The 17,782-nt window shown below is 46.9% G+C and overlaps 1 protein-coding gene across 4 annotated transcripts in view; it reads left to right on the top strand.

Moving 5' to 3' along the window:
* Nucleotides 1–17,782, top strand: part of LOC136639781 (signal recognition particle subunit SRP54) — a 42,890-nt gene that overhangs the window by 14,808 nt on the left and 10,300 nt on the right. For 2 of the 4 annotated variants that reach the window (XM_066614283.1, XM_066614292.1), the window contains exons 12-16: nt 32–105; nt 1,083–1,191; nt 2,480–2,650; nt 4,344–4,439; nt 4,921–5,386. In XM_066614283.1, coding sequence (XP_066470380.1) covers nt 32–105; nt 1,083–1,191; nt 2,480–2,650; nt 4,344–4,439; nt 4,921–5,012 — 542 coding nt within the window. In that variant the 3' untranslated portion in view covers nt 5,013–5,386. Of the gene's footprint in view, nt 1–31; nt 106–1,082; nt 1,192–2,479; nt 2,651–4,343; nt 4,440–4,920; nt 5,387–9,140; nt 9,280–17,782 lie in introns of those variants that run through there. The other 2 variants (XM_066614311.1, XM_066614302.1) reach the window with 2 other exon arrangements.

The following is a 17,782-nucleotide window of genomic DNA, read 5'->3' as shown; positions in this document are numbered from 1 at the left end:
AAAATAACTTCCCATTTATTTTGTACTCCAGGTCAGTTTACTCTGAGAGACATGTACGAACAGTTCCAAAACATCATGAAAATGGGGCCCTTCAGTCAAATCTTGGTAATAAAATTGAAGCCTCCATGTTGTGAATTCTAATAGTTCTTTTTAAAAATCACTTCTGTTGAACTTGGGTGGTATGAGCTGTGTTTCTGACTGTGACCACCAACGGACATCTGAGCTGCGCAGGGTCTGTTGCAGCTGCTGGTTCTCTGTATGGTGATGATGTCATTGCCGAGCAGCTTGGGGAGCAGGAACAGCATCAGCCACACAGTTGATGACCATTCTGTAAGGCAAGCATTCCTAAGGGTCAGAGGGTTTAAAAGGAGGGGGTGAGAGAGAGGCAGAAGGAGAAAGACATGGAGAATGGGACAGGGAGATAGGAAGCAGAGAGGTGGAATGGAGACAAGAGCAAGTGAGAAGGGGCTGAATGCAGTAAGGAATCACAGGACAGTTGGGGTAAGGCCCGGGGGAGGAAGAAGAGAAGCTGGAGAGGAGGAACCCCAGGGCTAGAAAGAGGGAGACTGGAGCAGTGTTGGCAAGTGACAGCTGAACAGGGAGAGGAAGCAGCCAGGAAGTCCCCATCATCAACCCTAGTCCCTTGGCAGGGGGTGGTGTAGGGCACCCAGAGTCCTTTCCCGCTGCCACAACAGGAAAGGCAGCAGCAGGATGAGGGAAAGGCACAGAGTGGAGGCCCTCCCTGTGCTCTTACTGGAGTAAGGAAAATAGCCAACAAGGCAGAAATAGAGACTGGTGCTGAGGCATGCTTCTGGTCTTGAAGAACCTCCCCCTTCTTCCTACCAACCATGTGTGGCATTCCTGCAGTGATTCCTCAAATTCTTCAATGTTGTTAGGCTTGTTATAGAGCCCACAGTGTCATTCCCCAATACATGTGATGTGGATCTCCCACCTTGACAGGAGGTGAAGTGTATGGGGCAGGCAACACTTGTCTATTAAAATCAGTCTGCATTCAAAAGCTGCATAAGCTTGTTTCAGTGCACTTTGAAGTGGCATTTAGCATCTCTTTATTGTGGTTGTAGGGCATGATCCCTGGTTTTGGAACAGATTTTATGAGTAAAGGCAATGAACAGGAGTCTATGGCAAGGCTAAAGAAACTGATGACCATAATGGACAGCATGAATGATCAAGGTAAAACTCTGAATATACAAAAACTGAAGAATTACAAGGATACTGATTACGTTCTGAGAATAATGAGAAACCAAACACCCAAGCAAAGATAGTTCTCACTCCTTGTGGAACTAAAATTCTCCCTAAGGTTACCCAGTTGTGGAGGAAAGGTGGGGTATAGATGCATTCCATACACTAAATAAACAAGGTCAAAATAGTCTGTGATTGCTCACATCCTCCACTTCATGAATTTTGATAAAATGTTAATGTAAAATATCTTCGGTTGCTCCCTTTTTCAAAATGGTGGGTCTATAGTTGCTGCTATAGTTGCTGCTATAACCCCTGCTAACTGGTATGAGGCACTTTTTCAAGTGGGTGCTCCTCTTTTATTTAGCAGGGGGATAGTAACTGGCCCACCTCACCCCAGCAGTGTCTTTTCTAGTGGCTGTCTGCTGGTGTTTCATCTTTTTAGATTGTGAGCCCTTTTGGGACAGGGAGCCAGTAGTTATTTGATTTTTTTTCTGTAAACCGCTTTGGGAATTTTTTGTTGAAAAGTGGTATATAAATACTGTTAATAACAATAATAATATAGTTGTTAGGCTTAATGGAAAAGCAGAGGATTAGTATTATTCCTGCTAAATGGATAAAGAGGCACTTTTCCAAATGGTATTCCTCTTGTATTCAGCAGAGAGAGAGAGAGAGAAACTCTCTTTCACCCCAGTATGATGTCTTTTCTAGGGGCTGTTGGTGGTGGTCTGCATCTTTTTAGAGCAACGGTCTCCAAACTGGAGACTGTTGTGCGCTGGGAAAGGCTTCCTTGGCACAACCGGTGCTTACCGTTCCGCTGAGGAGGTGCTGTTCTTGGCCGCTGATCACTCTGAAAATGCACCCTCGCCAGCCATGTCTGCCCAGAAATGTGGGCACAATTGCTGCTGGGGCAACAGAACCTGGAAGTAGCTGTCTGGAGCGCAGTTTGGGGGAGATTGATGACCAAAAACAGCTGCTTCCCTGTGGAATGGTAAGCTCTGTTCGCATGGGAGAGGGATTAGACAGGATGCCGAAGTCTGGAGGGCCCTGTTTTAGAGGATTGTGAGCCCTTTTGGGACAGGGAGTTATTTAGCTGTTTTTGTCTGTAAACCGCTTTGTGAACTTTTTGTTCTTAGTATTTGAAATGTTAATTGAGACACCAAGCTGGTAAAAGAGTCCTGAGCTGTTGATCATTTTAAATATCTGTATTTGACTTGTCAGCAATTTAATACATTCCGGTCCAGAATGAATGACTGCTTTTCCCTGGCTTCTCTTATTATAGAACTTGATAGTACAGATGGGGCCAAAGTTTTCAGTAAACAACCAGGGAGAATCCAAAGAGTAGCAAGAGGTTCTGGCGTATCAACGCGAGATGTTCAAGAACTCCTGACGCAGTACACCAAATTTGCACAAATGGTGAAAAAGATGGGAGGCATCAAAGGGCTTTTCAAAGGTGAGACACATGCATAAATGTCAGGTGCATGTTCTGAATAGAATCTATTCTTGAAAATAATAGAAAGACCACAAGTGTACTTGGGCCACTTGTGCTGTAACATTTTGTGCTTTTGGATTCATTTTCTAATAGATGCCATGTGCACCTTGAATATGGAATTTGGTTATCTATAACTACTGGAACTGAATTTTGTACAGAATCCTATTTATAGAGTCTGTCTTGGAAAAATCATAACATCTCCATACTTTCCAGAAGCGTTTCAGATAATTGTTTACATTGATTCTAGTTGAGATGGAGTTGGTACATAAGTGGTGGCAATCTCTAGACTACATGGTTCTCTTTTAGGGAGGAAATAAAACCCAACAAGAGTTTGTAAAGAGACTAAAATTCATTTTCTGTTTCTTGGCTATGGGAGTTCAGCAACATTCTTAGTTTGATGCTATAGTGATCATAACGAATATACCTGCCTCAGGCCTGTAAGAGACAATACAACTTCAATATACAGGTGTGCACCACTTAACGATGGGGATACATTCTCTGATCCCTGTTGTGCAATTAGGTCATTAAGTGACCATTCAGTCCAATCTATTGCCTTTGTGTAAAGACGCTCCCTGCCAGACACTAGCTGGTTGCACAGGCTACTGCAGATAGATTGCCACTTCTTTGCATTAAGAGTCTCTCTGTTTTATAAACAGACACTTTGCTGCAGGCTATGGAAGACGAGATTGCCTCATTATGAGCATCTTTATTGTGCTTTGACCTCATAAACGTCATATATGCGGTCCATTAAGCCAGTGGTGTCCAAACATTTTGGCAGGAGGGCCACATCATCTCTCTGACACTGTGTCGGCGGCCAGGAAAAAAAGAATTAATTTACATGTAAAATTTGAATAATTTTTTATAAATTTACATAAATGAATATCTTAGAGCTGGAACTTATATAAATGAATGAAGATCTTGCAATAGCTCAAGGTCTATAAAAGGCCTTGCACAAAGCATGACTGGCCTTTCCTTTTTCTGCTGCTGCTGCAACACAGACGTCAAACAGCAAGCAGTGGAGGGAGCTGTCGTACCACAGCTCACATGAGAAGTCAAACAGTTGCCCACACACTGAGAGCAGTTGTGTCGGGCCAGCGCAGGCTCCAGCAAGCCTCCAGAGGGCCAGAGACTCATTGGAGACTGGGGGCTCCCCACAGGCCGGATTGGGAGTCCCCGAGGGCCGCAAGTGGCCCCCAGGCCGGGGTTTGGACACCCCCGCATTAAGCAAACAGTTAAGTGGCGTACACCTGTGTGTGTGCGCACACGCGCATATGCATATGAATTTGAAACCGTGATTGTACGTTGATTTTATGGTATTTGTTATTCAGCATGTTGAGATCTTTACTTATTTTCACAGTTTAGGGCAATGTATAGGTATTCAAATAGTTCTCATGGGTTTAACTTTTACTTGTATACTGCTTGTGAAAAGTACCTGATAGTCAAGTTGGATCTCTATGATGCACAAGAACTATACCTGGCAATTATAGCTAAAGTTCTGCTTTTTCTTGTGTAACTCAATAACACACAGTCAGCCCCCCCATCTGCATCTGACATTGCTGAGTAACACCAAGAGGCATATCATATTGCAGATGCATTCATTTGCCATTTTTTTCTCCTTCCTCCATCCCTGGGGTCTTGTTCTGTCACTTTTAAGGAGGTGATATGTCAAAGAATGTAAACCCATCCCAGATGGCAAAACTGAACCAACAGATGGCAAAGATGATGGATCCCAGAGTTCTTCATCACATGGGTAATGGCTTTTTTCTTTCTCTCTGTATACTGTGGAGGGCTAATATTGACATATGCTCATGTATAGTAATTTGAGTGTTGTGTAATCATAAACCCTTCAGTGTTTGTCAACATACAAATGTAAAAAGTAATAGGCCTTCAGGAATCATGTGAATTACTTGAGGCTGTCATTGGTACTTCTAAGAAATGGATTTAATTCAGACATGATATAGGTAATTTTGGTTAGGTGGAATTGTGTTTTTTGGCACACAGTATGCTTGCTAATTAGGGATGTGGTGATTTGGAGTGTGGTGTCGTAGAGGGCTACTGTTTAAAGAAAAACAAGCCAAAAGTAAGCTGGGCACATGGAACTTGTTAGATGATTCTTGGGCTTCAGCTGTTGGCTAACCCCACACAAATGCTCTGCAGCATGAGGCTTCTTCAGAACTATAGTGTTGACTCTAACATGAATGACTATACTTTATCTCACTCTTCTACTCTAGGTGGCATGGCAGGATTGCAGTCCATGATGAGGCAGTTTCAACAGGGTGCTGCTGGAAACATGAAAGGCATGATGGGATTCAATAACATGTAAAAGAAGCCTTAATAAAACTGACTTGATTAACCGTATTTGCTGGAACATCACTGAAAGAATGCAATCCTTTTTGCCATGCAGGGGAGAGTTAATGCAGCAAGTGGTGTTTTTGAAACTTCAATTCTGAGAGTTTCTAGATTTATCTCTAGAAAGTGGTTATATTTTTGCTTAAATTAGTTTTTTTCTGTTTTAATTTTGATGTTACATGGAGAGTTCTTAAGTTAAAAATTTAAATCATGTACAAATTTAATATTTAGAGGAACTTTTTAATTGCCTAAAATGGCAGCCGTTATATTTGTAAACAGCTCAGATCTTTGGTTAATGCCAATATGTCACAGATACTGTAAAATAAACTTAAGTGGTTGTAAATTTAAGTTTGATGTTGTTCACTTTAGCTTATACTTTTGGAATAAGTGTGTTGAAGTGTTGACCTCCCTCCACAATATGTCAAAGTGCTCTTGCTAACCCTTTCTTCCCTAGATGCAAGTGTATATGCTTTGGACAAAGATGATTCAGGGATCTTGTGCTTTTAGATGACTCCATGAAATCTCATCTATTCTGTTCTTCCAGCTCTGGTCAGCAGGACCTGAATTATTGCATAATGGTAAAATTCCACATCACATTAATGCAGGGGTGTCCAAAGTTTTTGGCTGGAGGGCCACATCATCTCTCTGACACTGTGCCGGGTGCCGGGAGGGGGGGAGAATTAATTTACATTTAAATTTGCATAAGTTTACATAAATGAATATATTAAAGATGAACTTATATGAATGAATGAAGGTCTTGCAATAGCTCAAGGCCTATAAAAGGCCTTGCACAAAGCAAGGCTGACCTTTTCTTTGCTGCCTCTGCTGCATCACAGACATGAAACAGCAAGCAGTGGAGGGAGCCCCCCACAGCTCACGTGAGAGGTCAAACAGTCACCCTCATGCTGAGAGCGGTTGCATTGGGCCAGTGCAAAATCCAGCAAATCTCCAGAGGGCCAGAGGCTCATTGGAGACTGGGGGCTCCCTGAGGGCTGCATTGAGAAGCCTCGAGGACAGCGTGTGCCCGAGGGCCGGGGTTTGGGCACCCTTGCATTAATGTAGTGATGTCATTTTTCAAATATTTGCATTATTTTGAAGATAATGATTTCCCAGTACATATTTTTTCCAGAGCCCTACTGACACGTTACCGTTTGAGGCTCAACACCATATCTACACTAGAATCCAATAATCTGTCCAGTTTTTTGCTATTTGCATGTGGAGACTGCACTGATTTTTTCAGAGCCATTATTGAGATAGCATATAGCTGATGTTTGGCCCTCCTGGTCCTACCTCAAATATTTTGTTGGTTAGAAACTATCTTTCTTATGCTGGCTATTACAAAGCTTTCAACCCCCATATGTCTAATGAGCTTGTTTTATTTTTTTTTCCAATATGTAAGAAGATCTTTCCAAACTCCCTGTTTTGTTCTATCTTGGTTCTGCATCAGTCTTTCTTTTCAGAATTATCACACATTAAGTGTATTTATGATAGTATCAAATGGGTACCTGATCACTTCTACTTGGTGTGAGATAACTGGAGACAGTCAGAGGCCATGTGTTAGAGCCCAAGCCCCTTACAGTTAGTTGCATTGGTACCAAGGGATGGAGGAGAAGGGGAAGGAAGCTTTTTCTTCCTGGAGCCATGATCATGAGTGATTCACAGAGGGTGTTGTGGCAATTGGACATGAAATCATTTTTTAAAAGATGTCTTTACCAAAAAGGTGCATACCTTAAAACACTCAGAGCTTCAGGGAGATACTGCTGCCCGAACGGCTCCTCCTGACCAAGGAATTAAGTCAGATAGAGGTGAAAAGAGAAGATGTTTCAAACCTCATTGATAAAGGTCGATAAGTCACTGGGCCCTGATTGCATCCACCCAAGAGTTATTAAGGAATTGAGGAATGAAGTTGCTGATCTCTTGACTAAAATACACAACTTGTCCCTCAAAATGGCCACGGTACCAGAGGACTGGAGGATAGCAAATGTCACACGGATCTTTAAAAAGGGAGGGAAGGAAGGGAGACCTGGGAAACTATAGGCAGTCAGCCTAACATCTATACCGGATAAGATGGTGAAATGCCTCATCAAAAGTAGAATTTCAAAACACATAGACGAACAGGCCTTCCTGAGGTAGAATCAAGTCTTGCCTCACAGATACATCATATCTGCCTCATAAATCATATCTTGCCTCATAAATACACTTATAGAATTCTTTGAAAAAGTCAACTGGCATGTGGAAGGCAGGAGAACCCATGGACATTCTATATCTGGACTTTCGGAAGGCGTTTGACATGGTCCCTCACCAAAGGCTGCTGAGAAAACTCCACAGTCAGGGAATTAGAGGGCAGGTCCTCTCCTGGATTGAAACCTGGTTGAAGACCAGGAAACAGAGAGTGGGTGTCAATGGGCAATTTTCACAATGGAGAGAGGTGAAAAGCGGTGTGCCCCAAGGATCTGTCCTGAGACTGGTGGTCTTCAACCTCTTCATAAATGACCTGGAGACGGGTGAGCAGTGAGGTTGCTAAGTCTGCAGACAACACCAAACTTTTCCAAGTGGTGAAGACCAGAAGTGATTGTGAGGAGCTCCAGAAGGATCTCTCCAGACTGGCAGAATGGGCAGCAAAATGCCAGATGCGCTTCAATGTCAGTAAGTGTAAAGTCATGCACATTGGGGCAAAAAATCAGAACATCACATATAGGCTGATGGGTTCTGAGCTGTCTGTGACAGATCAGGAGAGAGATCTTGGGTGGTGGACGACAAGTCGATGAAAGTGTCGACTCAATGTGCAGCGGCAGTAAAGAAGGCCAATTCTATGCTTGGGATCATTAGAAAAGGTATAGAGAACAAAACGGCTAATATTATAAAGCAGTTGTACAAACTGATGGTAAGGCCACACCTGGAGTATTGTGTCCTGTTCTAGTTGCCACATCTCAAGGACATAGTGGAAATGGAAAAGGTGCAAAAGAGAGCGACTAAGATGATTACTGGGCTGGGGCACCTTATGAGGAAAGGCTACGACGTTTGGGCCTCTTCAGTCTAGAAAGGAGACGCCCAAAGGGGGACATGATTGAGATGTACAAAATTATGCATGGGAAGGACAGAGTGGAGAGATGCTCTTTTCCCTCTCACCCAACACCAGAACCAGGGGACATCTACCAAAACTGAGTGTTGGGAGGATTAGGTTAGACAAAAGAAAATATTACTTTACCCAGCATGTAATTAGTCTGTGAAACTCCTTGCCATAGGAAGTAGGGATGGCATCTGGCCTGGATGCCTTTAAAAGGGGATTGGACAAATGTCTGGAGGAAAAATCCATTACAAGCCATGATGCGTATGCGCAACCTCCTGATTTTAGAAATGGGTTATGTCAGAATGCCAGATGCAAGGGAGGGCACCAGGCTGAGGTCTCTTGTTATCTGGTGTCCTCCTTGGGGCATTTGGTGGGCTGCTGTGAGATACAGGAAGCTGGACTAGATGGGCCTGTGGCCTGATCCAGCGGGACTGTTCTTATATTGACCAGTAGCACTTACAGCTGAGTAGCAATCTGTAGGTTGGGGCTCTCAGCCTGGTGCTGGGAGAGCTGCCTGCCTGCCCTGAGTAGCCAGGCTGTCAGTCTCCACCAGGAGGAGGAGGAGGAGGCCGAGGGCACTTGCTGGCTGGCAGGGCCGCTGCTGGGGGAGCTTCTCCCACCCCCAGATAGGCAAAGGGTGTCTGCAGTAGAGGGTCGCCTTCTGCAGGCCAGCCTGGCTTCCCTGCTCCTCTGCCCTCCAGCGATGTGCAGGGGGAGGCTCTGCCTCCCCTGCCTCCCCTCCCGCGGTGGCGGAGGTGCTTTTCAATGGACCGGCGGAGAGGCTCTGCCTCCCCTCCCCTCCCCTTCCCTCCCCCTGCACCGCCGGGGCAGTGCATTGGGGAGGGAAGGAGGCGAGAGGCTGGGCGGGGCTGCGGGGCTCCTGCCAGGGGCGGCACCGAGCCCGCCTGCCTCCTGCGCGTCTCCTAGCAGCAGCCACTGAGCCGGGCGCGGCTGGGCGGGCGGGCGAGCCGCCTCCCGGCCTCCCTCCCTCCCTTCTGTGAGCTCACTTCCCCCGCCGCCCGCCCGCCCGCCTCCAGCCGGGAGGAGGACCTGGCGCGGCCGTCGCCGGCCAGCCGGGAGCAGCAGGATGGAGCCCCCGCAGCCCCTGCCCGCCGCCAGCCTCCACTACGCGCCCGCCGCCGCCTGCGCCCTGGAGCCCCGCCAGCAGCAGGTGAGCGCGGCCCCTGGAGGCGGCGGGGGGCCCTGGGGCAGGGGCTCTCCCGGCTGGAAGGGCAGCAGGGCCAGGACAGGTGCCGACCCTGCAGGGCACAGGGGCGGGGGCCTCCACAGCCAAGGGGGAGCGCTGCAGGCACCCCCATGCCAGACTCCCCAGAGAGTGAAGGGGGTGGACAGGCAAACCAGGAGTGGCCCCAGGAGCAGGGGAGGCAGGCAGAGGCCTTCGAAAAGCACCGCCACCCTGTGAGGTGTGCAGGCACCCACAGCCATGTGCTCCACGCTCTGTGCATGGGTTGTGAGTGCTTGCACACCTCACACGAGGACTCCAGTGGGGAGGCTCTGCCTCCCCACCCACCTCCCATCCTTGCACAGCGCATAGGGTGTGTGCACTTGCACGCCTCACGCACGGCAGTGCTTTTCAAAGGACTCAGGTGGGGAGGCTCCGCCTCACCTGCCTCCCCACCCCCTCCCTGCCAGAAGGCCTTCTGAGGGGGTCACCCATGACGCACTTCTACTAGGAGGTCCTCTGCCATGGACTCAACATCCACAGATGTTCAAATCCACACCTGCCAGGGCCACAGGTGAAGAGGGCCTGCTGTGTATTTTTGAAAGCACCTTCTTTACTTCTTGCTGCTGGGGTTGTGGAGAGGGCAGTGCTGATTGCTGGCAGAAGAGCAGGGTTGGTCTTGGTGGTGCCCCATGTCTTAATTAGGCATCCGAAACGGGGTGTCCTCCCTTCTGCGGGAGGCAGGCTGGCTGTCTGGTCCCAACCTGAGTTGTTAGAAGTGCAGGGTGGAGCCCTATTTGACAAGGCCTCCAGAGCCTGAAATTCTGGTACTTATGAGTTCTCCATGTCCACGTTTTGTAAGAATAATAAGTTTGACTAACCCCACTCTTTCCATAAATAGGAAAGCTGGACACAAATTCACAAGCAGAACTTACTATTTAATTGGTTTATTATTTGCTGCCTCCTTTCTTGGCTGGTCCTGCATTTCTGCTTCATGCCCAAATGGGCTCTTCTGATTCCTTGCAGCTTCTGTAAGCAAATGCCTGCTACAAATCAGCCTGTTCAATATTAAATGAAGGCAGGTGTTGGCTTTCAGCTATTTGTGAAAGCTTGGCAAGGGCCTTGACATGCAGTTGTCCTGCATGTAAAGGATCCTCTTTAAGAGGAACTTTTAAAGCTGACAGAAGTTTACACTGGCTAATGCATCACAGCCTGTTAAATTCTTCTGGCACGTTTGATGTTCTTAAGACTGGGCTAGAAGAATACAAACAAATGTTTAATGTCCGGGTCGCCACTATATGTAACATTTCATCTCTATAAGCTTAGGGGGAGTTTGAGTGGAGGCTGTTGCTATATCATTTACACTGGATTGCAGTAGGAACAGATACATCGATTTACTGAAAGTCTTTATCATACCATGTAATGCCTGAGGCTGCTCTTGTAAGTTTCATACACAAACTAAAGCATAGCTGCTACCTACGTATACCTTGGAATTTGCCTCCTCTATACTTTGTTAGCTCAAATGTTGAATGAATGAATTCAGACTTTTCATTGGCAGAAGCAAGACAGAAAAACTGTTTTAAGTATTTTGCATCCTCCCCCCCGTTGTTTGATTCTAGAACTACTGTAGACTTTAGAAGTAATGTTTTTGCAGAGCAAAAGACCAGAACTTACAAGTGGCCAGTATTGAATTCTTTCTCCTCAAAGATTCTCAGCTATAAAATATTAGTTAGAATTGAAATTGGGAAGAGAAACACTGAAAAAGTCTCAGCACATAATGAAGAATGTCTTTGAATTCCTGATTTCTGACTTTCTGCTAACCCTGGGGTAGGTTTGCAGATTTTTAAAAAGTATATAAACAGTTTTGGTGGAACCTAGTGAATTAAGGGCCCAATTCTATCCAACTTTCCAGCACCAGCATAGCTGCAATGCAGCTCCAAGGTAAGGGAACAAATGTTCTCATAGCCTGAGGAGGCCTTTGTGACTGCCTCCCCACCAGTAGATGAGTGCACACCTCATTGGTGCAGCTGCACTGGCGTTGGAAAACTGGATAGGATTGAGTCCTAAATCATTCTTGGTAAATTCAGGTGGCTTTTATTGTTAATTTCACTTGTGTTAGATGCAAGCACATACAACTTCAGAACCTTCTTGAAATAACTCTAGCAAATACAAACACATGACATGAGAAGTAATTAAAAAGTGTTTGTTTAACTTCCTGTTGTAGACCAAGACAGTTTTTTTTTCCCTAAGCACTAATCTTTGGCATTGGAGATGGGAGTTTTGGCTCAGGGTAGTAATGTTCGCAATTGTTGTTGGAAAGTACCATATTGTCAGGCTGAGAACTAGTTCTGTTGCTCTACTTATTTGAGGTAGCTGTGACAGCACAAGGAGCAGCCGCCTTCTGCCAAGGAAACTCTTTCCTGGCCTTTTCCTATGAGGAAGGCTGGTGCTGGGTTGTCTGGATGCTGCCTTGTGGCCTGGCCTCCTTTCCACTGTTGTCAGAGCTGCCGAAGGAGCAACTTAGTGAGGCTGGTGCTTTCTGGGCTAGTTTCAGAGCAGGTTCTAGAATACTGCTAGACCTGCCAGTTTGAGACTTGTAAATTTGGGGATAATCAGCAGTATGGCTCTACAGCACTGATATGACCTTGAGCCTTGGCAAATGTGGGCAATACCTGCAAGCTAAGTTCTGTGTTGCTCACCTATTTCCTGGCTTGGAGCTTTTGCTCCCTGGCCACTCTAATGCCTCTTCTGTAGCAGATATTTTGGTTCTGTTGTTTAGGGCTGTGTTCCTGTGTTCATTGTTTTTCAAATCAGTAACTGGCTTGCTGTTCGGATAATATATATTTTTCTCCAAAGAAAATTGGTGCCCTCTTTGTTAATCTCAGTTAACGATCAGCCTTTTAGTAATGTTGGATGCTTGGGATATGTCAAACTATGAAAAAACCAGAACGGGTTGTCTTGTAAGTGCCTCTTCTGTGAATGAAAGGCCCTTCCATTTGTGCAAGATGGAGTGTGTTTGATTTTTGCTGGTCTCTTTCCCCTGCAGCCCCCGGCTGCACTAATATAGTCCTGCTTTGCTTGGAGGACACTCTGGATTGGAGCAGATGTTTGACGGATTGAGAGGGAGAAGGGCATATGTTCACTTGCACAAACTTCATTACTGTCCTTGGGATACCACCCAATTAGTTTGATATGATGTCCTGGTCATGACCAGTACAGTATATTAAGACCAAATTGTTAATACAATTTTGAGAGAGCAATTGAGGCAGTTCATTGCAACTCAGAAACAAAGATATAACCTTCAGATATAAAACAAATTAAAAAATTAATATACTCAGCCAAACAACAAAACATATTTTAAAATCCATCACACTCATTTGAATATAGGTTATAGCTTATGGAAAAACTGTATGGTCCAGGTGTAATAGAGACTTTCTGGTGGCATTCCAGGGGACATACCTTCTGTCCGTTGGAGGCATCTGTTCCTCAGTCTTGCTAAATATAACGGAGAACTGTTATAAAGTAACATTTCAATAGTCTTCTGAGCCTGTGGAACATTTACAAAACCTATGAAAGGAAGTTACATTTGTGAAGCACTGGAAGGCAAGTCACGAGATTTCCCAACACTGCAAGGCAGAAAGCCTGTAATCAAATTAAGCTAGTTAGATGATGGCACAATCCTGGGTGTGTTTACTCAAAAGCTAATCTTACTGCGTTCCGTTGGACTGATTCTCTTTTATCAATGTTTAGGATTGCAGCATTTGCCTATCAGAAACTGGATCCTAATGGTTAGGAAATTCAATAGTACAGTATATTTATAATATATTTATTGTTGGCATCCTTCAGTCTCGGAAGACTACGGTGTCACGCTCTGAATGGTGGTTCTGGAACAGAGTGTCCTCTCCAGTGCGCGAAGCCTGGGTAAAGTAGGTATGGAGGATAGGCTGTTACCAATGCAGCAAACCCCCCCTCTCCACGTCGCTGAAATGGTCCAATGGAAAGGCAGAGGCCAATACGATTGGTTCCAGTGGCGTCGCAGGAGTTGCCAGAACGTGGCGGTGTTCAGCCATGAACTGCCTCAGGGACTCCAGCTCCGGATTTTGCCTCGAGGTTGACTCCTGAAGCCTTTTCCATAACTGGATGTAGCCACAAGGCAGTGGAGGTTTGGGATCAGAGTTTTCCTTCTCTCAGATGACCTGCCTTCCCAGGCTGACGAGTCCCATCTACCCGGTGGCTGTTTAGTTGCCTCTTACGACAAGTACACCCAAACCAAGGGCCTATTCTTATCCCCAGCCCCCAGGGGAAAATACATTTATATTTAACTATATAAGCGCCTACAGGGATTTTCTTGACAGTGGTGGCCAGGTCATCATAGAATTTGTCTTTGGCTTCTGCTGGAGACGACAGAGTCGGTGCATAAGCACTGATGAGAGTGATAGGTCCTGCTGATGACTGGAGCTGCAGGGACAAAATTCTTTCACTTCCCACAGTAGGTGGGATGATGGATTTCAGCAGGGTATTTCTGACCGCAAAGCCAACGCCATGTTCCCTGGTTTCGTTTGGTGGTTTTCCCTGCCAGAAAAATGAGAAATTTCTCTCCTTGACAGATCCGGAATCTGGCAGCCTAGTCTCTTGAAGGGCGACGATGTCCATCTGCAGTCTGCTCAGCTCCATGTCGATGACAGCTGTTTTGCGTGCGTCGTCTATTTCTTGCAGGTCATCAGAGAAGCCAGGTGTCATTGTCCTAACGTTCCAGGTGCCCAGCTTTAGGGCAGTAGTTTTCTGTTTTCTGTTGCATGGTGCAGAGTTGTCGATCCGCTTGTCGGTTTTCACCCTAAACCCCACGCACCCCGTGAGGTTAACGGACCGTGGCGAGGCAACACCTTACTGGCTGGGGACTGCCCAGCTTAAGGCGGGCGGTAGCTGCCCAATGAGATGCAATGATCTCTCCCACCGTCGGAAGCAGCCCCTGGCGTCATGCTCTACGCCAATCGAGCAAAGACTTATAACCGGTAAACTGCTGCTTCCCGTGTTGTGCCGACGCCGTATGGCGAAGTTGGAGTGTCCTCTCCAGTGCGCGAAGCCTGGGTAAAGAAGGTATGGATGATAGGCTGTTACCCATGCAGCAAATCCCCCCTCTCCACGTCGCTGGAATGGTCCAATGGAAAGGCAGAAGCCAATACAGTTGGTTCCAGCGGCGTCACTGCGGCGTCACTGCGGCGTCACTGTCAAGAAAATCCCTGTAAAAGAGCCATTGTTCATCTTCGGCGATTTCAATGCTAGAGTTGGTGCTGATAACAGTTCATGGCCCACTTGCTTAGGTCAGTTTGGCACTGGGAGGATGAACGAAAATGGCCAACGCCTGCTAGAGTTTTGCTGTCATCACGGTCTCTGTGTCAGCAACACATTCTTCAACACAAAGCCCCAACATAGAGTCTCTTGGAGACATCCAAGATCAAAGCACTGGCACCAGCTCGACCTGATCCTCACCAGACGCTCCAGCCTTCCCAGCATCAAGATCACACGCAGTTATCATGGTGCTGCCTGCGACACTGACCACTCCCTGGTGTGCAGCAGAGTGAAACTGCAAACAAAGCGACTGTATCACACGAAAAAGGAAGGAAGACCTCGCATTGATACCAGCAAGACCCGGGATCAGAGAAAAGTGGAGGAATTTGCACAAGCGCTTGAGGAATCTCTTCCAGGCCCGGCCGACGCAAACGCATCCAACAGATGGGAACATTTCAAGAATACCGTTTACAACACCGCCTTGTCCATATTCGGCAAGAAGACCAACAAGGCGGCAGACTGGTTTGAAGCCCACTCTGAGGAGTTGACACCAGTCATTGAGGAAAAGAGGAGAGCTCAAGCAGCATACAAGGCCTGTCCCAGTGAGCGCAACCTGCAGGTCCTCCGAACTGCTCGCAGCAAAGTCCAACAGACTGCCAGGAGATGTGCTAACGACTACTGGCTCCAGCTCTGTTCCGAGATACAGATAGCAGCTGAGACGGGCAACATCAAGGGGATGTATGATGGTATCAAGCAGGCCCTAGGTCCAACACAGAAGAAAATTGCCCCTCTGAAGTCTGCCACAGGCGAGGTCATCCAGGATCGGGCGCAGCAGATGGAACGCTGGGTGCAGCACTACTCTGAGCTATATTCCAGAGAAAATGTAGTCACCGAAGAAGCACTGAACAACATTGAGTGCCTGCCTGTGCTGGAAGAGCTTGACAGTGAACCAACCCTAGAAGAACTTCACGTGGCCCTGGACTCCCTTGCCTTTGGCAAGGCACCTGGAAAAGACAGCATCCCTGCTGAAGTCCTAAAATGCTGCAAAGAGATCATCGTCACTGAGCTGCATGAAATCCTCTGTCTCTGCTGGAGAGAAGGTGGAGTACCTCAAGACATGAGGGATGCAAACATCATCACGCTGTACAAGAACAAAGGTGACAGGGGTGACTGCAACAACTACCGCGGCATCTCTCTCCTTAGCGTCGTAGGAAAGCTGTTTGCCCGAGTTGTACTAAAGAGGCTCCAGGTACTTGCAGAGAGCGTCTATCCAGAATCGCAGTGTGGATTCCGAGCCAACAGGTCCACCACTGATATGGTATTCTCCCTTAGACAACTGCAGGAGAAATGCAGGGAACAACGACAGCCACTCTTTATAGCCTTCATAGATCTCACGAAGGCTTTCGACCTGGTCAGCAGAGACGGCCTCTTCAAGATTCTCCCCAAGATTGGATGTCCACCCAGGCTCCTCAGCATCATCAGATCTTTCCACAAGGACATGAAGGGCACTGTTGTTTTCGATGGCTCCACATCAGACCCTTTTGACATCCGAAGCGGAGTGAAGCAGGGCTGTGTTCTTGCACCAACCTTGTTTGGGATTTTCTTCGCTGTCCTGCTGAAGCAGGCCTTTGGAACTGCAACAGAAGGCATCTATCTCCGGACCAGATCAGACGGAAAGCTCTTCAACCTCTCCAGACTGAGAGCAAAATCCAAAGTCCAGCTGAAATGTCTGCGTGACTTCCTCTTTGCCGACGATGCAGCTGTCACTACCCACTCTGCCAAAGATCTCCAGCAGCTCATGGATCGTTTTAGCAAGGCCTGCCAAGATTTTGGACTGACAATCAGCCTGAAGAAAACACAGGTCATGGTTCAGGATGTGGACTCACCTCCCTGCATTACAATCTCTGAGCATGAACTGGAGGTTGTCCATGACTTTGTGTACCTTGGCTCAACGATCTCCAACACACATTCTCTCGATACCGAGCTAAACAAGCGCATCGGTAAAGCAGCTACCACGTTTTCCAGACTCACAAAGAGAGTCTGGTCCAACAAGAAGCTGACGGAACATACCAAGATCCAGGTCTACAGAGCTTGCGTCCTGAGTACACTTCTGTACTGCAGCGAGTCATGGACTCTTCGCTCACAACAGGAGAGGAAACTGAGCGCTTTCCACATGCGCTGCCTCCGACGCATCCTCAGCATCACCTGGCAGGACAAAGTTCCAAACAACACAGTCCTGGAACATGCTGGAATCCCTAGCATGTATGCACTGCTGAAACAGAGACGCCTGCGTTGGCTTGGTCATGTCGTGAGAATGGATGATGGCCGGATCCCAAAGGATCTCCTCTATGGAGAACTCGTGCAAGGAAAGCGCCCTACAGGTAGACCACAGCTGCGATACAAGGACATCTGCAAGAGGGATCTGAAGGCCTTAGGGATGGACCTCAACAAGTGGGAAACCCTGGCCTCTGAGCGGCCCGCTTGGAGGCAGGCTGTGCAGCATGGCCTTTCCCAGTTTGAAGAGACACTTTGCCAACAGTCTGAGGCTAAGAGGCAAAGAAGGAAGGCCCATAGCCAGGGAGACAGACCAGGGACAGACTGCACTTGCTCCCGGTGTGGAAGGGATTGTCACTCCCGGATTGGCCTTTTCAGCCACACTAGACGCTGTGCCAGAACCACCTTTCAGAGCGCGATACCATAGTCTTTCGAGACTGAAGGTTGCCAATACAAGATAAGCGCCTAACAAGACTGTTTGTTAATAGTGACGTTTAATCTTTGGATTTGATTTAATTTAGGACCTGTGCTTCAAGTTGTAATTTTGGGCATCATTTACGTAGGTTTTGTGTTAGAAAGAATTATGCACACTTATGTAAGTTTGTACCCTGATGGAAGGAGGGGAAGGTTAAAGGCTGCACCTTCCCTCCTCGTTGGAGGGGATCTAAAGATGGAAATATAGAAAAAGGACTTCTGGAATGTTGGCTTCTGTTTAAGTAGTTGAAGCTAATATGGGTGGTTGCTGGGAGAAGTGTGACAGTGCTGTGGAGATACAGGAAGCTGGACTAGATGGGCCTATGGCCTGATCCAGTGGGGCTGTTCTTATGTTCTTATGAGATGACAATATTGTCTCCCTGGGTTTGCATAGAACCCTCACGTGTTCTGACTAAGAGTACTTATTTCACGGGGAGGGGGTAACTTTGTGACT

The sequence above is a fragment of the Tiliqua scincoides genome, chromosome 1 (genome assembly GCF_035046505.1).
Source record: "Tiliqua scincoides isolate rTilSci1 chromosome 1, rTilSci1.hap2, whole genome shotgun sequence".
NCBI lineage: Eukaryota > Metazoa > Chordata > Lepidosauria > Squamata > Scincidae > Tiliqua > Tiliqua scincoides.
This window is presented reverse-complemented; position numbering and strand designations above follow the sequence as displayed.